Here is a 25,472-nt window from a genome sequence, read left to right as displayed (position 1 = left end):
TGTGCAACAAAAGCCTGGTCAGGGCATCAGGCCTCTGTTTTTAGGAGTGTTTTAAAGATTATCTTAAAAGAAATAAAGACTTCATTGATAGAAATTTCAAAATCTATTATTAAGAAAACCATCACAGTGCTTTGCTTTGTATTTCAATAGCCTGAAGTGCTACAGGTGTTAAAATCTGGTGGTCAAGTTTTTGAGAAAAGATAAATCTAGGTCATAGAATCACACAATGCCTTAAGTTGGAAGGGACCTCAGAGATCATCTACTCCAACCTCTCTGCCATGGGCAGGGAAGCCTCTCAACTAGACTTGTTACTCAAGGTCTCATCCAACCTGGCCTTCAACACCCACAAAGAGACGTGTCGTGGTTTGGGAGACCAATTCTCCCACCACAGGCAAAAGACAAGACTCAGACAAACGGATTGCAAAAAAAATGGTGGGAAGTTTATATGGAAAAACAATGAAAGTTTTACAGAGAACCACAAGCACCGTGACAAAGAAAGAGATATCCCAAAGCATACCCAAGAATGTCCCATCGGGTACACCCACATCCCCCCAGGCTCTTTCTTCCCCTCCCCAACCCACCCTTGGCCTCACGCCATTTTAACTAGACAGCAGGAGGGGACAAAAGAGGAAGTGAAGACCCCATGCTGATGTATTATAGGGGAGCAGGGCGTTATGGGAATGAAATACCTGGTTTCCTGTGACCACCCCTTGGGCTGGGCCCACTCCTTGGGACCTCCCAGCTGTGGTCTGTGCAGCAGCATCAGGGGGACAGCACCCAGCCTAAACCACCACAAGATAACAGCCACAACCTCCCTGGGCAGCCTATTCCAGAGTCACCACTCTCATACTGAAGAACTTCTTTCTAAGATCCAGTCTAAACCTACTCTCCTTCAGCTTCCAACCTGCCCCCCTTGTCCTATTGCTAGACACCCTCATGGAAGGTCTTCCAGCATTCCTCTAGCAGCAAACTAAGGAGAAGTCAACAACAAATAAATCAGTGTCCACCTTTCAAGCAATGCTTTGGCAGATGTTTGCAGAAGTAAGGTGGATTCAGCTTTGATTTCTATGAAACAATCCAGTGGGACAAACCCCTGCTTTGTCTGGAAGGAGGGAAAACAACTCTCCCTCCCCCTGCATTAAAAAAATCCCCTTAACAGCCCAGTATAACTGGATGCAAATGGTACATACATAGCGATCCAACTTCCACCTGAACCACCACTCATAGACATTCCCGTTCAGCTCAAAACACTTGGACAGTGGCCAAAAAGAAAATATCTTCTCAAACACACCCTGTAAAAAAAGAAACACAGCAAGAACCTTCACATTGATGTCATCCACATTTACTAAACTTAAATCAATGTGCTGTCTGTTTAACATTATCACATGGCCACCAGCATTACCAAAACAAGAGGCCTCCTCAGATGGCACTCCCACTCACAAAAGCTAAATACCCACCAAAAAGACTTCAGATGGGAGTGGGTTTCAGGTTTTTTTCCCCCCCACACACTTTCCATTTGGCACTGCAAGCTTCAAGGGAGAGATCCTCCAATGTTTATAACAAATGCACACTCCACAGAAGGCTACAGTCCAATGGACTTGAAACCAGTGAAGGCTTAAAACTCCTCCCTGCACAGCCCTAGAGTGAAAAACTCTACCCCTTACTTCTGCCAGCTAGATTTACAGCATGTAGTAAGGCACTAATTTAGCATGAGAACCAGTCTTCTGACAGGGCAAAGCCAACACCAAGTCTCTAGGAGACAGATCTTCAGATGTATCACCTTATGTTATCACCAGATGCTGTTTAAAATCATAGACTCACAGAATGCAATGGGTTGGAAGGGACCTTTAAAGATCATCTAGCCCAACCACCCTGCAGTAACCAGAGACATCCCTAACTAGATCAGGTTGCTCAGAGCCCCATCATGCCAGACCTTGAATGTCTCCACTAGGATGGAGCCTTTGCTGAGCAACCTGCTCTAGTGCCTCACCACCCTCATGGGGAGGACTTTTCTCCTAATGGTTCATCTCAGTCTGTCTCATCTGTTCAAGCAATCTAATGGCTTGAAGCTACTACCTCTTGTGCCTCCATGCCTTTGTCAAAAGTCCCTCTCCAGCTCTACTGGATGCCCCCTTCAAATACCGGAAGGCTGCTCTAATGTCTCCCTGGAGCCTTCTCCAGTCTGATCAACCCCAACTCTCTCAGCCTGTCCCCACAGCAAAGGTTCTCCAGCCCCTCTGATCATTTTTGTGGCCTCCTCAGTTCCATGTTCTTTTTGTGTTGGGGGTTCCAGAGCTGGACACAGGACTCCAAAGAGGCTCTCAGCAGAGCAGAGGGGCAGAATACCCTCCCTGCCCCTGCTGCCTATGATGCTTTGGATGCATCCCAACACAGGATTGGTTTCTGAGCTGCGAGCACATGTTGCCAGCTCTTGTTGAGCTTCTCCTCACCGGACACCCCCAAGTCCTTATCCTCAGCACTGCTCTCTATCCATTCTGTGCCCAGCCTGGATTTGTGCTTGCAATTGTCCTGACCCTGGTGCAGGACCTTGCATTTGGCTTTGTTGAGCTTGACGAGGTTTGCATTGGCCTTTAAGCACACAACAAAAAACCCTCACCCCAAACCAAAGCACAGACCTTTGTATTTATTACATTTGTAGTAAAATGTAGAAAACACCTAGAAGTGCTAGAAAAAGCCAGGAGTAAGACACAAAATTATGTTGTTTTGTGTTTTTTTTTTCCCCAGCATCCACACCAATTTCAATATGAAAAGTTAAAGGTTCCATTTTTCCAGGTTTTTTTCTGTATTTATGATGCAGGAGCAAATGTAAAAGTTATCAGCACATTAAAAAGTAGAGATAGGTAATATTCTCCTAGGGCATTAGGGATAAAATAGTCAAAATGTACAAACCTGAGAGTATGACAGAAAATATATACATGTCAGCAAGCAAATCAGCTTCAGCAGTAACCCAAAGTGCCACAGGCAGTTCCCTGAGGTAGAAATAAATTAATCAGCATTCAGTCATCAATTTTTCAATAGCAAACCCCAGGACACATGAAATAATAATTGCCAATTATTTAGTGCAGCTATGCTTTGTAACAGATACACTCATAAATACATGGTCAAATATCACCAGCTATATTTTATTACCACCCACATTGACGGAACCAGTTTTGCTTTAAGCAATTAAATTAAACACTCACAGCAATTAACGACCTATGAATCCTAAATTAAGATACAAGTGAGAAGGAAAAGAATGTGGGTGTTTAAGCAGAAAGATGATTTTAAAGACTCTGCTTTCCCAAACACTCTGCACAGAAACATTCTAACAGGGCTGTGCTCAGGCCAGAGTTTAACTATCAGCTGTTACTTTTTCCACCTGACCCAGAATTTACCCATGACAAGCTGCATTTCTGTCCACAGCTGTGTGACATCATTGTGACTGTGTCACAAAGACACTGAAATGCACTAATGCCACCATTTCCAATGACATGGAAATGGTTTAGAGCAGAAAACAAAAATTCAATCAGTCTTACCATTTGCTTTCTTCTGGACTATCTGAGGCCATATAGCTAAGGTGGCATAAATGATCATAAACCAGACAGTGACCAGTGGCACAAAGTAGTAGAACTGGTAAGGTCGGTCCATCACGATGCACAGAACCACAACCAAGAAATTGAGACGAAACAGAACCTGAAGGGCGTCGAGAGAAGACAGAGGGGAGGCAAAGCTGAGGGACATGGGTGATGTGTTTCTATTTTATGTGGCACATGCTCATTATATTCCAGTTGAAACACTGCTAAGTACCTTGGGGGAAAATCAACAAGGCAAGGTATGACTGCAGGCTGCTTGTGTAGTACTGGGCCTGTCTTGGGTAGAGGTAGCCATGAAAACAGTTAAACAGAGCTGACCATTATTCCCCAGGCTGGGACAAGTAGTCCAGCTGCTGGATGCTGTTAATGCCTCTCTCTGTTTCACTCCCATATCTACCTGGGCTGGCTCAGGTAAAGCTAAGGTCATAAATGCATCACAAGTGCTGCAGTTAGGCTGCAGACACAGAATCACAGAATGGTTTGGGTTGGAAGCAATCTTGGAGATCATCAAGTTCCAAGCCCCCTGCCATGGGCAGGGACACCTTCTAAACAATTTAGACCAGGTTGCTCAAGGCTTTGTCCAACACGGTCTTGAACATCTCTAGGGAGAGGACATCCAGACTCTCCTTGGGCAACTTATTCCAGTGTCTCACCACCCTCACTGGGAAGATTTTTTCACTGAGCACGAAGACCTGAGTGACCTGACACAATACAGCACTTAACAGCAATAAAGAATAAATTATTTTAACTGCTATATCACACATTGCAAAACCTGGGAGGGAACCCATAAAAACAGTTATGTTCTTTAGTGTGAAAATTCCCTTTCTGCATTAATGAATGTAGGCACCAACACACTGTCTTTGGAGACTTTACTTAATTACTGCTATATAATGGAAATTGCTACTGTGATGAAAATCCCACTACTATACATTGTGAAATCACAGAATGGCAGATGTTGGAAGGGACCTCTAGAGATCATCACCTAGGGCAGGCTGCATGGGGAATGCATACAGGTGGGTTCTGAAAGTCTCCAGAGAAGACAACTCCACAACCTCTTTGGGCAGCCTGCTCCAGTCCTCCAGCACCCTCACCATAAGCACCCTCACCTAATCTGTAGTGGCGCACGATGTTACTCCTCCCCAGATGCAGGACTCTTCACTTGCCCTTATTGAACTTCGTATTTCCTATGAACTACTCCTATTCAAAATCTTTCATATTTCAGGTATTTGCCTTGCTAAGCCTGGACAGTGACATTTTTGCCATTGCAAGGAATATTTATATGCTGTATGTTTGTATTAGATACACACCACCAACTAAGCAGGTATCACAGCCAAACACCAGCCACCTTGCACTGCAAACCTTGGCTAAGCAATCTGGTATCACATTGCTGAGGCAGTAGGGATCTGTTAGAGAGGGATTTTTATCTGATAAAAAACCCATGTATTTGTTAAAACATTAAGGAGATATTCTTACCTGACACACTCTGTACACACCAAAGTCCCCTTTGAGCCAAAAATAGGAGAAGTGCCCATAACCTGTTTGGAACAGATATGCAGCAACCAGAACTCGAATGTGCATGTAGACAGGCAAAAACTGTTGAGAAAAATAAAGTGCTTTTTATAAATTGCCATGGAAATGCTTTTGACTTTAATTTCCCCCCCCCCCCCCCTTTATGCCTTTTTTCTGCACCACAGTAATTCAAGTTTAACTTAGAAAGGAAACATTATGCTACATTTCCCTCTTTCTTACTAAGCTCTTTTGGTGCCCTAATATCTCTGATGTTAAAATTAATTTGTTCTATTTATTGCTCTACACTTTCCATGTTCTATTAGCATCTAAGAAGGGCTCTTTGAAAGTTTATGTTCAGCAGTTTCAAGCTCAGAACATAAAAAAGAAAGGTTGCTAGCAATTAAAAATAAATTCACTTAATATTCTACATGGAGGGAAGAAGTCTATTTTCTCACAGGTTAAGTAAGGCAGAAACTGCTCTTAGCAATGAAATCTACACTTGGCAAGAAAAATGCATCCTGCTAAAACAATTTTTAAGCTACAGAAAGAGCAGTTATTAACTCTCTTCAATCCTAATACACATTTGCACTCTCTTTCATTGGAGTGCATTCCCACTTAAAATAGAATACATTAAAATTACTTACAGTGCTTGCTCCAGAGATATGATAAATCAAAATAACAAGCTGCATCCAGCCCTTCCATTCATCAGTCTGTTCTCTATTTAACACTTTAGTCTAATGCAAAACAAAACAAGAGTTTTGCTATTCCAAAAAGTACAAGACATGTCTACAAAATGAGGAGAGAGTCCAAAACAGTAAACAACTTTATAGGTAAATAGGTCTCACTTGTAAAAGCCTGTCTAGGAGACACAAGTCTGCCAGATTTTAATGTGTTCTACGCTTTCTTGCACCCAAGTTATGCTCACTTCCAACTTGACTGAGTGACAATGGCTGAAAGTGCTCAATATGCACATGCTTTCAAAAAAGCATCTAATTCCATGCAAACACTGAGTGCCTTTTTTGCAGGTTAGCTACACTGACTTTAAAAAAATCTAAATGTCTATAGCAGTTAGTTATTTGCACTCAAACTTCTGAGGAGCACTGAGGGAACTTGGGTAGTTTAGTAGGCTGAGGGGAGACCTCGTTGCTCTTCACAGCTCCCTGAAAGGAGGCTGGAGACAGGTGGGGTTGGTCTCTTCTCCCTAGTAACAAGTGACAGGACAAGAAGAAATGGCCTTAAGTTGCACCAGGGGAGGTTAGGAGGAAACTTCTGCACTGAAAGGGTTCTCAAAGCCTGGAACAGGCTGCCCAGGGAGGTAGACGGTTGAATGCCCATCCCTGGAGGTATTTCAAAGAGGCTGCTGAGGGACATGGTTTAGCATGAGACTTGGTAGAGTTAAAGGCAGGTGGACTCAGTGATCTGAAAGGTCTTTTCCGACCTAAACAACACTATGTTTCTAAACTAGGAGATAACATTATAAGCCAGATGCCAAGAAGACCATCAATTACCTCTTTGGTATTTTCGGTATAGAATACCCCCAGAACCAAGATGTAGACGATGGGGATGAAGAAAGAGGAATGCGTATAAAATTTATTTTCCTTCATGAAAAGATTTGCTCTGTCACACAGATAAAAATAGGTCATGATTAGACCAAGTTTGCAGAAGGAGTGTAAGAGCATCTCTAAAGTAGAAACATTAGGAGTGTTGACAGCAGGTTTCTTCTCCTCTCCGCTTTCCAAATCAGTGCAGGATTTGTTCTTCCGATAATTATTCCGATGAATTAAGCTGATGACTAAATATCCAATAATGGACAGAGTGAAGAAACAGAAAGCCAACTTCTGTATCAGAGTGAGAGGAGGCTGAGGCTGGCAGCAGGAGCCATCGATAGGCTTCATGATCTTATTGCAGTAGACATTCATGAGGATCATTGCATTCTGTCAAAGAAATAAGCGGTTTGGTCAGACAATCTCTAGTTACAAAGTTAACATTGTATGATGTTGCCTCCTAGACTGCATTGCCCTCAGACACATGTCATTCTCCCTTCACATTACAGAGAGAAAATGTCACGCTACAGACAAAACATCTCTTCCTTGAGCTTCCTGAGATATCTAAAAGTCATAACCCTGACCCTTACAAAAGAAGAGTTTTCTCTATTGGCTGTTAAAGGAGCTATAAAAGAGCCAAATGGACTAGAAACAAAAAGCACCTCCCAAACTTCAGTCCTAAAGGGGCAGTGAAAGCCTCTAAAACATGGCAAGGAGATTGAAACCTGTGGAAAGGGAATATTTAGTTCATCTGGTACTTGAAATCTATTTGAGGGTAGGTTTATACTGGAGATTAGGAAGAAATTCTTTCCAGTGTGGGTGGTGAGACAGTGGAACAGGCTGCCCAGAAAAGTTGTGGATGCCCCCTCCCTGGAGATGTTCAAGGGCAGGCTGAATGAGGCCTTGAGCAAGCTGGGCTAGTGACAGGTGCCCCTGCCCATGGCAGAAGGGTTGGAACTAGATGATCTTTAAGGTCCCTTCCAACCCAAACTATTCTGTAAGTCTATGAAAGCAGCAGAACTGAAAACAATGTAGTGGGAAAACTCAGTCAGAAGAAGGGCAGACCAACAAAGCTCAGAGGGAATCACTGCAGGCATAGGTTAAATATAAATGAAGAAATCAAGTCAGGGGCGCCCCATGCAGCCAGGAAGGTAAATACTGTGTTCTTTCTTACTCTTTGCTTACTCCTTACTAAACCAAATTATATGGGCAAATGGAAGACCTTATTACCACACACCAGTATATAAAGGGTGGCTACCAGGGGGATGGAGGGTCCGATTTTACAAGGAGTCCCAGGGAAAGACAAGGGATTATGAGGACAAGTTACTGCTGGGGAGATTCCCATTGGACTCCAGAAGAAAATGTTTCCCCATGAGAAGGGTTGGACATTGGAATCATCTCCCAAGGAAGCAGTGGATTCCCCTACATTGGTCAGTTTTCAGACTCAGCTTGACAGGGTGCTGGGCCAGCTCATTTCAACTACACTATCATTTAGAAAGGTTAGTCCATTTAAATCTTGGTTACTATCATTACTTTTTCATGTTGACCAGAGTGCTGGGTTACACCATCCTGGGGGAGGGCTGCGAGAGCCCTGCTTCCCCAGGGGACAAAAGAAACCTGATCCAGGTGAAACAAGAGGGACTTGGTTTCCCCCTCCCAGGAGGAGGGGTCCCCCCAGTCAAAGGTGGTCTATTCCACCCCCCCTTCCTGTCCAGCAAGCCTATAAAAAGGAAGACACTGAGGCCAATTGCTCTTTTTGCTCCTGCCTCGATGCCAGCCTCCTGGTTCTGCCATATGATCGGGCCTGGTGCCGTCCCTGCCGCATCCATGTTTCTCTAAAGGATTGAAATCCACATGCATAGAAGCAGATGTAAGGCCATCCAAATTTGGTTTTGTATATTTTCCTATTCATCCTTATTCCCTACCCTTGTAAATCCTCCCTGTTACTGAGATAGATTATATATATATAAAAAATAAAACATTTACTTCTACTTCCAAACCAATTCCAGATTATTTTTTGGTAGATTTACCTCCCTCTCTTTTCCCCTCCCCCCCCCCCCCTCCCCTTTCCCCCCCCCCCCCTTTCTCTCCTTTTTCCTTATCAGGGAAAAGGGGTGGGGGGCAGGGGAGGAATTCTCAGTTTGCCATCATCTGAGCCCTTAACCTCCAGTTAAGGCTCAAACCACTACAACCAGTGACAAAGGCACTTACTGTATCTCTGCTTGATTCGGGGAGATGCAGACCATCTGCAGACTTCATGATAGTTTCTTGTGCTATTAATTTTGACACACTGAACACTTTCACTTTAGCTTTGGAATTTCGAGAGCTGCTGTTCAGAATCCGAACGGCTGCTTCATTATAAGCATCTATTTTCTCATTAGTGATCATCTTCCTGCTTTCACTCAGCAGACCTTCATAAACAGGATCTGCATTTGAAGGGACAAAGAAGGAGGATGTTAATCTTCTACCTGTCAAACACACCTGCAAGCTCAAGTTGCACAAGCTCTTTTCCTTTAGGTAGTCACAGCTGTTTAATGGCACACAAAAAATGTACAGCTAGGAGTAAGTGACTGTTACAGAAATGAGTTGTTTGTAATGGAATGTTCTTACCACCATTCCCTACTCATGCATATATATGCTTAAGATTAGAAAGCTTTGGCCAGACATGAATGCCTGTTTAATGTCCCCTAAGCCACAGAGAGTGGGTAATGCTGGAGTGCAAGCTGCTTATGCCTTCTCTCAGAAATGGAATCCCTCAAGGAAAGACTCCAAAGCCAAGAGGACAGAAGATAGGCAGCAGAACAGACATGTGGGGAAAAATAAAACAAATAAATCTCTCAAACCCTCTAGTTACTGCAGAAGAAACCAGCTTCTCATTTCTCTAAGTCATAGTCCATAAGCATATTCCACTTGCTCCTGTTGAGTCCAGTTTAAGTGATGGCAGAATCTGAGTTTTTCAGAAGAATGGAACATCACTTAAATGCCTGCAGGCTTCAGAAATGATGTACAGCTTAACACAAAGCTCTGTGGGGTTCTAGGTCAGCTGTAAATCAGCAAGCTGCTACCAAAAGCTGCTGCTAACTCTGGTAAAACATGCTGCAAGTTCTAAGTTGATTTACTCTAGCTACCTGCTGCTTACTCTTGGACAACTCTGTGTGCACAGACTGCTTCTATTATTTTTCCCATTAAAGAACTCAGGGATGACTTAAATGAACTGGATCTTTAGCAACAGAATGGGGAGATATTTTCTGACAGCTAAGTGCTTCTGGTATAGATAAATATGGGTTTGAATTGTTGATTCAGGTTAACCTCTAGAACCATCTTTGACAGGAAATTGGATGTGACTGTAAATGTACAGCTGGGTATACTCCTATCAGGGCTCAAAATCTGCTCTGGGTTCTAACTGAGGTAATGATCATCTAAAATGCTGTCCTAAAACCCACAGAACCGTAGATGTGAGCTCCCTGTCCAGCATCAGGGACATACCTCTGTTTTACTCAGGAAAGGCAAAAGAATGTAAGCTGGTGCCGTAATGACAACCTCTCAGAATCCTTGTGAGCCGTGGATCTTAACTCAGCAGTGCTCAGAGTACAGAAGCAAGTTTCGCTGCAGAAACTTACATTCTCCATATTCTCTAGAGTATGTCTACTCATTCTAGACACACAGAGAGACTGTATTTGTTGAACCTCTCCTATTATTTATGTACTCTGAAAATGCAATAGAAAACAATCACAGGAATACAGCTGGTTTATGCACTTGTGTTCTTCACTCCCAGGAGGCACACACGGAGCACAGCACAGGGAGAATAGACCCGGCATACTGAGTCTGATAGTAAGCTAACAAAAACTTCAGGATTCAGAAAGCAAAAGATTTTCTTGAAAGAGGTTTAAATTCTCCATCTCTAGTAACAGCTAGTAACACTGGCTAGTTAAGACTGCAAGAAAGGCCAGGCTGGAATTCAGCCAACACCCTTCTTACTCTACAGTTAAGCAGTACAGCCTAAGTTTTCCATCATGATTCAGCAGACAGTGGCAGCACAAATTGGTACCTACTATTCATTACTTTACCTTGTAAGACCCAGTAAACATCGCTACTTTTGGCTAACTTTTCCAGAAGAGGAGCAATTGCAGTGATATTGATTTTATATTGTGCAAGGGCTTCATTGCTGCCATTGTGAATCTTGATAGACCACTGGAGAAATAAAGAGAGAGATGTCTGAGGATCCTTAATTAACTGATTCCATTGCTCTGCTAGTAGCTATTTTTAATTATTTTGATAAAGCCAGATTATTTCTTTAGTCTTCACTTTTAAAGTGCTAAAAAATGTCCCTCGGACCAAGCAGCTGTCCAGACAGAGCGTCACACTCAAACAAACTACTCAAATGCAGAATATATGGCCTCCAACTTCACACAGATTTTCTTTCCATACATTAAATGCTGCAAGATGTTTTAATTAAAAGCCTCTTGACTTTCAGCAATCATGGAATCGTTAAGGTTGAAAAGGACCTTTAACATCATTGAGTCCAGCTGAGCATATTGTGGGTTTCTATCTCCAGCTGTCTACAAAGAACAAGCAGCTATGGCTAATGTCCATGTGAGTAAAAACAATCATTTACTAAGAGTCCTGTAGTTTTACACCCTGACCTGCATGTCAGACCATTCTTCATATATAATGGCATTTTCTGTGTGAAATCTAAAGACTGATGCCACCAAGACAGGCATCAGATTGTGAGGAGTTAATTTAATCTAAGATTCCTAAAGCTTAAATATTTGTGTGGATCCTACAGAGGAAAGGAATTTAGGGGCTTCATCTATAAGGAAACAGAATATTGTGATCCCTCAGGAAGTATGTGGAAGTTTGCATACAAATATGACATTGCCCTAAAACTGGGGGGATTCACCCTAGATTGGCATGCCTAGGAGCTTCCACATTGGTAGAGTGCCTGAACTCCCTCAAAACAAAAGGAATCTGTTTAAAATGGAACACATTTTTCCCCTCTGCATTTGAGCTGATATGAAATTATAACAGCTCATTCCTTTCAAATTCCAGTTCCAAAATATTTGGAAGGGACATCAAGTGTGGAACTAATGAGATGAGCAGCTGCTTGGCTCAGGGGGTTGGACCAGATGATCTTTTGAGGTCCCTTCCAACCCCTAACATTCTGTGATTCTGTGACTCCCAGTACCAGCCAAATACTGGAACAGACTCTTTAGGGGAGGCTGTTGACAACCATCCCTAAAAAGTTTTGAAGAACTGGCTGACTCTTATCAAGTGCAACACAGGTACGACTGGTCCTGTCTTGTGGCAAACTGATGGGTCCAGGGACCTCTTCAGGTCCCTGTTAGACCTGTTTGCTGTGAGGCTCCAACCTACAGCAGTGGTGGAAACTTCCAGTGAAATAAGATTTAGGAAGTCCACTCTCTTTGGTTGAATCATTCATGTAAAAATCATGAGTTTACCCATGTTACTCTAAAAGCAGTATGTACACTCAAGAGGAATTCCAGCTTGAGCCATGCACTAAAGTAGGTTTTCATAACTGGAAAGAGATTATTTGAAATGCATCTCAGTCAGCATGCAGGTACTTCTATTTAGTTCTTTTAATAAATTATCTGCTTTTAACAAACCTGTTTTATCTGCTAAGTTCAAGCTAATTATAGAATCACAGAACCATAGAATTATTTGGGTTGGAAAAGACCTCTGAGATCATCCAGAATTGCTGCCAAAAAGCAAGAACTGTACATCCCACAGCTATAACAAAAGATAATTGATACTATAGAACTACTTGTTGGAGCAGCAAATCCACTGAGAATGTATTTTTTATTATGCACTGAATATAACAACTTCATCATGCAACCAATTTGAAAGCAGAAAAGTTAGCCTACTAGAACTTTCTTCTTCACTGAGATGCCCCAGATAGCTTACCGTGGCAGCTCCTGCTACAATTATATGAGGTTTTGCCACAGAATCCTAAGACACAAGTAAAAAGGAATCAGTTTTTAAATATTTACATCATTATTATTATTATACTGAGTAGGTTAATTAAGACTCATATCTATATTATTATTTACTGAGTAGGCTCATTCAGACTCATATCTTAGTTAATTGCGACTCAATCCATCAGTTGATGATGACAAAAGAATTGATTGTGGATACATTAAAGTGAACATCAACCCAGAATTTTCACATCACAGGATGTGCAAAGTATCAACAAGCACTGCAAATTATTATCCATTTAGCAGAAGTTCTCTTCAAAAAGCTGTGCAAACATATTATTTGTTATCATAATTACTTCATTTTATGCTGAATAACATGACAACCTCGACCAGAACTGAAACATCTAAAATAATTAGGATGCAACTTGAGGGAAATATTGGGGAAAAAAAAATCATGGCATTCTAAACCTTCCAAACTGCTGTTTTCCTTCAGTTTGGAACCCCTGAAATAAATCACAGAACATCTCAGGTCAGAGGGGACCCATAGGAGTCAAAAATGTTTGGTCACATATAAGCAGAGCAATCACAGACAGAAGAAGCAAAACAGCAAAGCAAAGGGAAATTCTTTCAGCTCTTAAGAATAGCAATCAACCTGCTCCTAGGAAGTAAAGGTTTTTTGATTTGGTTGAGTTTTTTTAGCCCAAATGAAGCCTTTCTTAGGAGACCAGGAGGTGCCCAGAAACACAGACACCAGTAAACATCCCCCTTTCACTATTTTGATGTCAAATTTCAGATCTCTGGCATATAACTGACTGGAGTTATGTGATAGGTTGTAGCTGCTGGACTCTTAACAATTATAGTTGTGTGAGTGGAAAAAAAGAAAGGTAACAGTCCTCTGACACTTGATGTATTTTCCTAAAGTAAAGGTTTTTAAGACAAACCTCAGTCCAAGATTTGATACGTTGTTTCATAGAGCCATTAACTTCTGGATGCCACAGGAAATCCTGTAAAATAAATGCAGATTTCCTCTGTAAGCTTCAAGATAAGCAGTAAACACCCCAAATTAATTGCTATCAATTGAACTGTGAGGTAAAACACTACCCAAAGTGAGATTTCTTTTATGATTCCACCACTTCCCTGGGCAGCCTGTTCCATGGCTTGACAATCCTTTCAGGGAAGGAATGTTCCATATCTATATTCCACTTGCACAGAACTTAAGACACTGTCAGTTCATCAATTGCCAGGAATTTGTGAGCAATCATCTAGCACTCTGCAGTGGCTGGAGGACAGAATAGTCAGTCTGATGACTAGAATGGGCAAAATTAAACTCTCCATTTGTTCCTAGTGCTTCTGTGGTCTGTTGTGCATAGTTAGATTATTGGGTCACAGCCATTCTGAGTGTGAAAATTAAGCTGCCATGCCAATAATGGCAACAGCAATCAAAACAAGGAAGCAGCTGACTAGTGATGTATTCCTGCCTACCCAGACATCTCCCAAGAGCCCAAACCTGCCATCACAAATCTTGGTGGTTAGATACCTACAAAGGCTTAAGGAGTTGTGAAGATGTAGTAGGTGTAGTTCTTTGTCAGGCTACAATAACAGAAGCCACATTGCACCGGTCCTCTCGTCCTGCTTTATGTTCTGCCCCTCCTTTTCCAGCACTCAGGTGACTATATGATGAGCTACATCACACCTGACCAAAAAGGAGTCCTACAAGGTTAGTTTTTGGCTGAACTGACTCCTAAACCAGTCCACTGCACAGCTGTACCGGGGTTAGTTACAGCACAAAACCAGGAAGATGCTGTGAAGGGCAAGAGTAGGACAGCACAGGCTCACGTTGCCATGGGTTCACCTCCTAAAATGTTATTCTGTACCCCAAATAATAACCAGATACACAAACAGGTACCGAAACCTCACTGAGACAGCTCAGCAAATACACTGCATCTTTGATCCTCCTGAACAGAGCATGATCTGTCTCCAGGGCATAAACAAATACACAACTAGCAGAATCCCAGCGCTGCTGACAGCTGTCATGGGAAGAAAAGCAAGCTATTGAGGACACCATTTCCATTGCCAGGGCAGAGGAGAACAGAGCCCTTCACAAAACCTCCCCTCAAGTACTTTCTTTGTTTTCCTTTTTAAAATATCCACATTCTCATTAACGTTGTGGTTATTCCTCCATGCAAAAGCAGGCAAAGGAATACTTGTTGGGATAGCACAGAGAGCTCAGTGGCAATTATGACAATCGCCACTTCAAGTAAGTTAGCCCCAGATACATATTCTCACAGTAGTGGGAGAGTAAACTTCTCACCGAAACCTACTCCTGGGAAGGCCAAAATATGAGATCTGACAAAAAAACTGTAAACACTCCAGAGCTTATGCTCAAAGATAAAGCAGAATACAAGTACTCAAAGCCAAAAAGCCTTACTCAAAATGTACTATCACAGAGTGGCTCATGTTGGAAGGGACCTCAGAGATCATCTACTCCAACCCCACTGCCATGAGCAGGGAAGCCTCTCAACTAGACTTGACTGCTCAAGGCCTCACCCAACCTGGCTTTGAACACTCCCAGGGAGGAGACAGCCACAATCTCCCTGGGCAATCCAGAGTCTCACCACCCTCATACTGAAGAACTTCCTAAGATCCAGTCTAACCCTACTCTCCCTCAGCTTCAAACCATTCCCCTTGTCCTGTCTCTATACACTGTCATGAAAAGTCCCTCCCCAGCCTTCCTGTAGGATCCCTTCAGGTATCGGAAGGCAGCTCTAAGGTCCCCCCCAGAGTCTTCTCTTCTCCAGGCTGAACAATCCCAGCTGCCTTAGCCTGTCCTCAAGCAGAGGTGTTCCAGCCTTTGGATCATCTTTGTGGCACTCCTCTGGATTCACTCCAACAACTCTGTGTCCTTCTTATACCTGGGACACCAGAACTGGAAGCAGTGTTTGCAGTGGGGTCTCAGCAGAGCAGAGTCAAGGGGCAGAATCCCCTCTCTTGCCAAGCTGGCCACACTCCTCTAGATGCAGCCCAGTACATGGCTGCCTTCTGGGCTGTATGAGGGCAGTGATGGCTCATGGGGAGCTACCCATCAATATGTTAAGACACAGTGTGATGTATTTTGTGGAAATCTATAAACAATGTGGATAGTCTCAAGATTTTTTTTTTCCCTTTTGAATTTTACAGCACTTGTGGCAACCTGACAAATGCAGCTCTGACTGCAATTTGGGTTTCATTGTATGAAATAACACCGTGATTCTGACTTACAATTTAAAGCTAGATTAAAAACTTACCACTCTAATTGAAGCAGATTTATCTTCAAACAGGATATTTCCATGCTGTCAAAAAACCCAAAACAATAAAATCAAAGTAAGACAAAATATTTACTTTCATATGCTAATTTGCTTTCATCCCAAGATTTATCTGCAGCAAAAAGGATTTTTCTTGTATACACTTGTCAGTATACTCATGTTTATGTTACTTTGTCAGTAAAACAAGCTACTTCCATAAAAGGTTATTTTTACTGGAAGAAATCTATCCAACAAAGTTTGAAATGCATTCTGCTCACTCTCTTACAAAGGTACAAAATGTTTTCCTAAGTTTACCCTCCAAAAAAAACCTTAAACCTCTGACTTTTTGATTCCTCTTTCTTCTTTTATGCTTCCTGTCCCTTAGCCTTCCTTTTCACCTGCCCCTATTCTTTCAGCAGAACAACTGACACAGTTTTAATTAAAGAATAAAAGAAAATCAACTTGGGCAGAAACAAAGTCTGGAATGCATTATTAAATGTGCAGAGTGAGACTGTAAGAAATCAGAATGCAAGCACAAATGCTGCAGAAACAATCCTCCTTTAAAGTATCACTGAAAAGAGCGTTAGTTTCAATTCTCGTCCAAAAACACAAGCATATTTCTCCTCCACAAAATGAGATCTTGATGTCAGAAACACCTGACAAAAGATACCTCTTGACTCAGAATCATCAATTACAGCACTCTGTCATTGCATCACCAATTCTGAACAGCAACCGTGACCTAACAGACCAGGGAAATCAGAATCATCTAAGCAATCAAACGCCTTGGTTTGAGCAGCGCTGCCTGCTGGACAGGCTGCAAGCTGGCACTTCTAATGACAGAATTACTAAGTAATTGACAAATCTGATGTATAATTGAAAGTGAAATGTCTTTCCCCTCACATATGTGTATACACCCATGAAGGGACACACCTAAGAAGCATGATATAGCAAAAGAAATTAATGTTCTGCTCAACAAATGATGCTGCTAAATCCTTTCTTGCTGCTTCCACCCAACAAACTGCAGTTTACATTCTTCACTCAGCTCTTCAAAATGAAGGTGAGACCAGGAGCTATTTTTACTTTCAGCTTCAAGTTAGATCTGGAAATCTGTCATTGCCCCAAGGATTTTAATGAACAGATTAGATCAGCAATTTAACTGACATTTAAAATGACAAATTATAAGCCATGAATTACTCCTCTTTAAAAACACACAAAGGAGCAATCATTTTCTCATCAAGAAACTAAATATGAAGTAGAAGTTGCTCTGGGACAATTCAGCTTCATTAATTTATTCCCAGACTGCCAAGAGCTTTCTCTTAGGCTTCCCAGTTCATATCTCAGATTCCCAATTGTCTCATCTGTACCAAATTATCTGTGCTTCTCCTTCCAAATGGACAGGCCAGCAAATGGTACCATTTCTTGCCTTGTATTTTTGAAGCCTGGAGAAGAGTTATGAGGTAAATTAGGAAGAAAGAAACAAAACCATGATTGAAATAAACAATCTTACCTTATTTCCTTCTTCTTTGACTTGAGGATTTAGAAGTTTTATAAAAGAATAGAACAGCTGTCGAATTCTAGAATCTCCTATAAAGGCAACGTGTCTGTCTAGGAGGCAGTTTTTTGCTTCACTGCAAAACAAAACAGAAACATTCATGTTCCAGGGAGTTTGGATTTTAGGAAAAAGCCTTTTAAAGACCTACAGAGCAATACAGGTAATTCCAAGCTTTCTAACCAGCTCTAAGGAGTGGTAAATCCTTTTTTGAACATGCCAAATGAATCAAAACTTTACTTCATAGAAATGAAAATGAACTCTCCTGCTATGAGATGAGGCAACCAACCAAGAAAGCTTTCCTATGTTGCGGTGTCACAAACACAGCAGTGCCAAAATGGTAAGATCCAGGTAAATTCCTAAAACTAAAGTTCTCTTCATAGTAGGTGAAAAAAATGCTTGGTAGTTTCATTGGGGAATTTTTCAATTGTGATTCCACACCTAAGGTCAGCATTTTCCCTTTCAGCACTCTGACAGTGACTTAGGAAGCTCTGCAGCCTCTTGCAGTTCTACTGCCAGCAGCGTTTACACGGTTTTAGCTAGAAATACAACTATGGCAAACACTGAGGACACACAGATAAAGTACAAGGAACAGACTGTCTTCTGATAAACGTTGCATGTTTTTGAAAGCCTGGAGAATCAGCTCTGCAGTGAGAAAGAGATGACAGTGCAACTACAACAGCTGCAGTCAACCAACCACTTTTCTTTCCAGGCAGATGAGCGGGAGTTTTCTTACCTGTTTTTATATTTATGCATCATACAACTGTGGGGTTGCCATACTTTCTCTCCAAGGAATCTCCCACTGGACAGAAGATATTCACATGTATCACCACCTTTAAAATGTTAAATATTAAGATTAGAATTCAGACACAGAAATTAAAACACAGAATCGTGATTCTAGGGGGAAGTTGGGGAAAATGTTACAAAAAGCATTAAAAACAACATGTTTCAAGTAGAGTTGACAATCAAAGCTCTCAGTTCCCTCTTCAAAACCTCAAGCTCCTTCCTGCTTAGGATGCACAAAGAACATTTTAAGTATAGTACATAGAGTGTAGCTCCTGTGTTGCTTCTTGAAAAAAGAATGTAAGAGTGTGGAGGAAGGAATAAGTGGCAGCTAAAGAATCACAGAATTGTCAGGATTGGAAGGGACCCCAAAAATCAGCTAGTTCCAACCCCCCTGCCATGGGCAGGGACACCTACCACTAGGTCAGGTTGCCCAGAGCCACATGCAGCCTGGCATTAAAAACATCCAGGGATGCAGCTTCTACCACCTCCCAGGGCAACCTGTTCCAGTGTCTCACCAGCCTTATGGTGGTGAGACTTCTATCCCTTCCTTTTTCCCTGGAACTCTTCCCACTCATTTTCATGAAAATCAGGAAAAACTGTAGACCAGGCTCTATTAGAACTGTCACTCCTTGGCTCTTTTATCCAACCAAATCCAGCAGTAGCAACACAAACAAGTGCTACTATTTACCATGATCCAAAGCTCTTCATTCCCTCACTGCAACATAAAACTCTAACAACCAAATTTATTTCTCTCCTGGAACTTCAATTAGTTGCCACCACTACTGTATCATGACTACTGAAAAACTGGAATAAGATGAAGAACATTAACAGTCTTGAAAAAGGTCTGGATTAACATCTGAATCACAGCTCTGAGTCTGGGCTAGTTCTCTGTAAGCAACCCACAGGACATACTCCACAGAGGCAAGGTAAACTGCCTTTATGGAAGCAGTCACGCTTTACTCCCTATCACTGTTTTGGAAGCTCTTGGTCAGGCAGATTTTAGAATCACAGAATAGGATTGATTGGAAAAGGCTTTTCAGATCAACCATTCTCCAACTATATCAAGTCTTGTATTAAAACCATGTCTCTCAGCACTACATCTCTGCCTCTTTCAAACACCTCCAGGGATGAGGGTTCCACCACCTCCCTGGGGAGCCTGTTGCAGGTTTTAAGAACGGTTTCAGTAAAGATGTTTCTTCTAATCTCCAACCTAAACCTCCTCTGGTGCAACTTGAGGCTGTCTCCTCTCCCCCTGTCCACATGAGCTTGGTCTCTTCTCTCAGGCAACCAGCACCAGAACAAAAGGACACAGTCTCAAGCTGTGCAAGGGGAGGTTTAGGCTGGATGATAGGAAGAAGTTCTTCACAGAAAGAGAGATCGGCCATTGGAGCAGGCTGCTCAGGGATGTGGTGGAGTCACCATCACTGGAAGTGTTTCACAAGAGACTGGATAAGGCACTCAGTGCCATGGTTTAGTAGATTAGATGGTTTTAGGTGATAGGTTTGACTCAATCTCAAAGGTCTTTTCCAACCTGGCTAATTCTATTCTACTCTTTCCAAGGAGAAGAGACCAACGCCCATGTCACTCCAACCTCCTTTCAGGGAGTGGCAGAGAGCACTGAGGTCTCCCCTCAGCGTCCTTTTTGCCAGGCTAAACAACCCCAGTTCTCTCAACTGCTCCGCATAAGACCTGATCTCCAGACCCAACAAATATGTGTATTTTGACAGACACAGCCAAAATGCATTAAAAACGTAAATAAAATACATACATAGGTGATAAGCTTCTATTTTAATCATCAGTAAGAGTCTATAAATCACCTCAAGACAGTTGAGGAATTGCCTGAAGTTGACCAGTAGCCTCTCAAGCAAATCCCTGAGATTCCACAAATGAAATGAACACTTCCTTCCTTATCTGAGGGCACTTGCACTATCCATGTCAAGCTGATTAATTACTGCACAGCAGCGATGGGATGTGGCAAATGGCCAGATGCAGAGGGCCACATGCTTCTGAACATTTAAGGAGCTCTCATGAAAGTATGCTGAGACCATAGATACAGGCTGCACTCAGGAGATTCCAGAACGATAGTCTCTGCAACTCTGTTTTTCAACCAGTACAGGTTACTCCAGGTCAGCAACATCATCTTTTATTTTCCACTTTGTGCCTGTTTCATTATTCAGTACAGTGCCACTTCTGAACAGATTAAAGAGAAGATCTCCCCGGAGCAGTTTATCAATGCCTTTCTGCTCCTCTGTCAACCATCGCTACTTGGAAGATAGCTGATCCTGCTGCCAAAATGCCTGCAGATGAGATGGAACGCAGAGTCTTCACCTGCTTTTTAACTGTGTTGGCAAAGCTCCGGTGTGTGCTGGACAGACATCTGTCTATAGGAAGTATAAATCTGAATTTACCATTGTTTCACTTTTAGTAATTTCAAATAAATTAACTTCTATACTTTGGCTTTCAAGGAATGTGATTTCCTTGATTCTCAAGCATACCCACTTCTGAAAAATAGCATTCAGAGCAAGCTGCTTAAAAATGGACCAGCCAGAAATACTAAAAAACCTTTTCACACTCATGTGGTTTGTGATGGGATGATGAGAACAGGCGACGCACAGCTGCAAAAGCTACTACTACAAAGTCCTCCATGTTACATATTATGAAAATCAGGAGATCATAGAATCACAGCATGGTAGGGGCAGAATCACCCAGGGCAGGTCACACAGGAACACATCCAGATGGGTCTTAAAAGTCTCCAGAGAAGGAGACTCCACAACCTCCCTAGGCAGCCTGCTCCATGGCTTCAGCACCCTCATAGTAAGGAAGTTTCTCCTTGTGTTGAGATGGAACTTCCTGTGTTCCAGCTTGTACCCATTTTTCCTCGTCCTGTTACTCACTAACACCAAAAAGGAGCCTGGCACCTTCATCTTGACACCCACCCCTCAGATATGGTAAGATCCCCTCTTAGCTTTCTCATCTCAAGACTAAACAGGCCCAGGTCCCTCAGTCTTTCTTCACAGAAGAGATGTTCAAGTCCCTTCATAGTTCCTCACAGAAGAGATATTCAAGCTCCTTCATAGCTCCTCGTAGGAAAGATGTTGGAGTGATACAAGTGAAATATGCAGAAGAATGGCCACCAGTAATTGGACTCCTTCTGAAATCTACTAACTTGCTGATGAAGATGCCCAAGAAAGTAAGGACAGCTCTTTGTGGTCAATCTACCTTGGTATTCTGCCTTCAGCTGGGGCATCACCAGATACTTAGGGATAAATAAGAGGGCAGGCAAACATTCTGTTCCTGCCTAACATCCTTCCTTCCATCTTCAGTCCAGGGACTGCCTGAGCTGGATGATGTTTCTACCCATTGCTGCCCAGGGATGGGATGGAGTCACCGTCCCTGAAGGTGCTCAAGCAATGTGTGGGCATGGCACTTCAGGAGGTAGTGTTCTTAGCTGACAGTCAGGACTCCATGATCTTAAAGGTCTTTTTCAACAAAACAATTCTAGGACTCCATGCCTTGATTTCATAACCCAAGCTTGGTAGGTCTGCACTCCATGATGCTCTCACGAGAATTACTCACAAATAAAACAATCCTCCATCCTGCAAAAGGTTTACTAGAACGAACACCTGAGCTGCCAGCCCAGCATGTTTGCAGCCCCACCTCAGCTACCCTCTGTCAATCAGGATAATCCTTTGGGGGGCACTTTTGGTGTAAAATCTTACCAATATTTCAAAATGGCTTTGTGGGAGGAAAGTGCTTTCTTTTGATTTCTGCTAATTTCATTTTGCAGCTGGTACTTTTTGTGTAATGACACAATCGCCGTGAATTTACCTTCCCCCAGCAATTCACAATATTGGAGACCATGTTAGTAGTTTTCTGTCCAGGGTACAGACTTTATTTACTTCAGACAGCTGTTTCATTCCCCTGTCATTTGTGCTGCTCTCTTGCCACAAATTTTTCCAAGCTCTATCCTATCACTACTAAGAAGGGTTGACCAACACCATTGACAGTAAAACAAGGTGCCGATTAGCTCCAGCTGTGCAACCACAGTGAAGTCATATGGGGTGTGATTGACTGCCAAAAATATCCTGACACCTGCTGTATTTCAGATGTTTAAGATCACCTAAGGGTTGCAGAATGATCTCGAGCACCTCTGCTTTCAATTATCCTGAAAACTTTTGTCTACTACAAATGCTTCACCTGCTTTTTCTAAACCCTTTGCATTTTGAATATTATTTGTTTAAAGGACCTCAACCTGGTAACTATTCACCCAAGGTCTAGCTTTTAAACAGTTAGGGGAAAAGCCTCATGCTTGCCCTATAATAACTTTTAGAAATATAAAGTCTTAGGGAAAGGAACCATGAAAAGCTTTGTGAAAATCTATACAGACCATATAAACTTACATAAAGGCCTGCAGATTTACAACTTGTGACTCACCTCCCTCATTAACTCTCCTGCAATATATCACATTTATGCATACTCCAGTTTGCTTGTAATCAGCTTGATATGGCACTCCCTATTTTCTTGGGCTCGTTGCGCAATCCTTCTGTTAAAAAGCATTACATTCACCACCCTCCTGCGAATTTTTGTGACTGATTTGCGTTAAGAAACACAGTACAACAGGGAAGTCAATTACTTAGCGTTTGAGCTCCTCTAGAGTTCAGTAAACTCTTCTGTGTCTTGCAACTTGGTACTAGTCAGTTTATCAGACTTACTGATGGGCCAGCCAGGGGCTGAATGTAGGGAACTGTATCCACGAAGATCCCCTACCCACTTTCCCATTTCCATAATAAACTGCCTCAGCCTAGTCTTCCAAGGACGCTGGCAGCAAGTGTTAAGAGAACAATGACACCAGTTCTCCTACCAATAAACAGAGCCGTGGTGATCGCTCTCTCTGGATCAACTTTTTTGTTTACCCACAAGAAAACCCACACATTTTTTAGCCCGGAAACAAGATCTTTCCTTTAACATTAGCATTTACAGATCATGCCAAGATTTACAGCTTGAGGGCCAAAACAACCTGAAAGAGTACTCAACAAATCTCCCAACACCCCGGTAACAGACAGGTTCACCAGCTCGTCTCCAGGTCCTGGCTTGTTCACAGCCACTAACGACACATGAAACCAAACACGTCTTTATTTTGCTTCATCCACCAGAGGCTGGATTTTATGTTTGAGGTAATGGTTCACTTTTATACAACAATCCTATACTAAGTCTTGCACTAATTAAGACTTCAACCACAAATTGCCAGGTAAAGATCGTTAATCATCCTGTATAGGGCACAGGGAAGAAGCCACGCTCTAGCCCTGCAACTTCACCTGCAGCCGTGCTGCTGCCACACACCACGCAGGCGAGGCCCTGTGAGTCTGTCTGTGCTTGGGGTGAAACCGTCCCCTCGCCGCAGCCCCCGAGGGGCCTCACCAGGGCGGCGGGAAAACCTGCGGCGACCCCGGGGCCGGGCCCTGCAGGACCCACGGGCCAGGGCCCGCGATGGGGCAGCCGAACGTCCGCTCTGCCCGTGCTCCCTCCCGCAGCGGCCAGCACCGCCCCAGCCCGCCGAGACAAGTGAACTCCTGTCGCCCCCAGAGCTGCTTCGGGCGGGGGGTACCGTCGCCCTCCCTGCACGGCCGCGGTCCCCGGGGCTCCGCCTCCCGCTGCCCGCCAGCCGCGGCCCCCCGTGCAGCACCCGCGGCCGCCCCCTCACCTCGATAGCGGCGGGAGGCGGCGTGGCAGGCGGTGAGGAGCAGGACGGCGCCCAGCGCCAGCACCTTGGCGCTCCTCACGCTGAAGTAGTAGTTGATCTCCCGCTTGCCCGCGGTGTAGGCCAGCGCCGCCATCTTGGCTCCTCCATGACAACAACGTGCGATGGAGCGGGCGGGCGCAGCGGGGCAGCACTGGGTCCCCGCTGACGGCAAAGGCAGCCCCCGCCGCTGCCGTCCCCACCGGAGCGGCGGAGAGCAGCCCGACACCCCGCTGCCAGGGCGGAGCCGCTACCGCCTCCCTCTTCTCAGCGCGGCGGCTTCCCCTGGGCCGCCAGTGGGCGGCCCCAGCGCTCAGCTCCCCGCCCCGCTGCGCGCCGGGGGGTGCGGCGGAGTCCCCCGGGTTGGCCCCGGGGCTCGCCCCTGAGCGTGTGCCGTAAAGGAGTTGCTGGGCAGGGCTCTCCTTGACCCGGTACGCGGCTGCTGGCACTGGGCAGTGTGAGCTTTTCCCCAGCTGATGCGATTTTTAAACACTTGTCGCTCTGAAGGAGGATGGACACAGACTCTTGGCGGTGGTGTCCAGTGACAGGACGAGAGGCAAAGGGCACACATTGGAAGACTGGAGGTTCCACGTAAACATAAGGGAAAAAATCACTTTGGAGGTGGCAGAGCGCTGGAGCAGGCTGCCCAGAGAGGTTGTGGAGTCTCCCTCTCTAGAGGCATTCAAACCCCACCTGGACACGTTCCTGTGTGATTTACTCCGGGTGACCCTTCTCTGGCAGAGGGATTGGGCTCTGGGCCCCACAGGAGAGGTGGTCGGTCCATCCCTCTGATCATCTTGGTGACCCTCCTCTGGACGCTCTGCATCAGGTCTTTGTCTCTCTTGTGCTGGGGGCTTCAGGGCTGGACACAACACTCCAAGTGAGGTCTCACCAGAGCAGAGGGGCACAATCACCTCTCTCGACCTGCTGGTCACACTGCGTTTGATGCAGCCCAGGATGATGCAAGTGCACACTGTTAGCTCATGTCCAGGTTCTCGAGTCCTGAGTATTCTTCTGATGTGTGCTGTTACTAGCTATTCAATGATTGCCCAGTTTCCACTCAACCAATATCTTTACTACTGTCACCATATAAGCTTTATTAAATCCAGTCCCTTAAATCATTCACTTTATCAGCAATGTTTTTAGATAATAATAACTCTCTACTATTTTAATGTGTTCAGGTTTATTCTCTCAAGAAGAGAGGAAAACAAAAGTAGCAGGTAAACTCCAAAGTGTACAGATTTGGAGTTACTGAAGATGGTTATTTGTTTCCTAGTGCTCCTTGGATAGCTTTCACTCTTCTTTCTGCTCTAGGATGGCCAGTGGCATCCTGGGATGCATCAAAAGCAGCATGGCTGGCAGATCAAAAGAGGTAACTTTGTCACTCTGCTCTGGTGAGACCTCACCTGGAGTACTCTGGAGTACCCTGGGGCTGTCAACACAAGAAGGACATGGACCAAATGGAGGGTGTCCAGAGGAGGCCACCAAAATAATCAGACCTCTGCCATGAATACAGGCTGAGAGAGTTGCGTCTGTTCAA

At 43.7% G+C, this 25,472-nt stretch overlaps 1 protein-coding gene across 1 annotated transcript in view; it reads right to left on the bottom strand.

Moving 5' to 3' along the window:
* CASD1 (CAS1 domain containing 1) overlaps positions 1–24,212 on the bottom strand; it is a 30,869-nt gene extending 6,657 nt beyond the window's left edge. Inside the window, exons 1-14 of the mRNA XM_068157032.1 lie at positions 23,897–24,212; positions 18,146–18,242; positions 17,368–17,488; positions 15,864–15,908; positions 13,521–13,583; positions 12,569–12,613; positions 10,714–10,837; positions 8,858–9,072; positions 6,611–7,036; positions 5,747–5,836; positions 5,067–5,186; positions 3,537–3,693; positions 2,911–2,990; positions 1,191–1,292 (exon numbers count right to left, since the gene is read on the bottom strand). Coding sequence (XP_068013133.1) covers positions 1,191–1,292; positions 2,911–2,990; positions 3,537–3,693; positions 5,067–5,186; positions 5,747–5,836; positions 6,611–7,036; positions 8,858–9,072; positions 10,714–10,837; positions 12,569–12,613; positions 13,521–13,583; positions 15,864–15,908; positions 17,368–17,488; positions 18,146–18,242; positions 23,897–24,029 — 1,818 coding nt within the window. The 5' untranslated portion in view covers positions 24,030–24,212. The remainder of the gene's footprint in view (positions 1–1,190; positions 1,293–2,910; positions 2,991–3,536; positions 3,694–5,066; positions 5,187–5,746; positions 5,837–6,610; positions 7,037–8,857; positions 9,073–10,713; positions 10,838–12,568; positions 12,614–13,520; positions 13,584–15,863; positions 15,909–17,367; positions 17,489–18,145; positions 18,243–23,896) is intronic.
* Positions 24,213–25,472: the final 1,260 nt, after the last annotated feature.

Source organism: Melanerpes formicivorus, unplaced genomic scaffold (assembly GCF_026170545.1).
Source record: "Melanerpes formicivorus ecotype bairdi unplaced genomic scaffold, bMelFor1.0.p_v2 SCAF_35, whole genome shotgun sequence".
Classification (NCBI taxonomy): Eukaryota; Metazoa; Chordata; class Aves; order Piciformes; family Picidae; genus Melanerpes; species Melanerpes formicivorus.
Note: the sequence above shows the minus strand (reverse complement) of the source record. Positions and strands in the feature narration are given on the sequence as shown.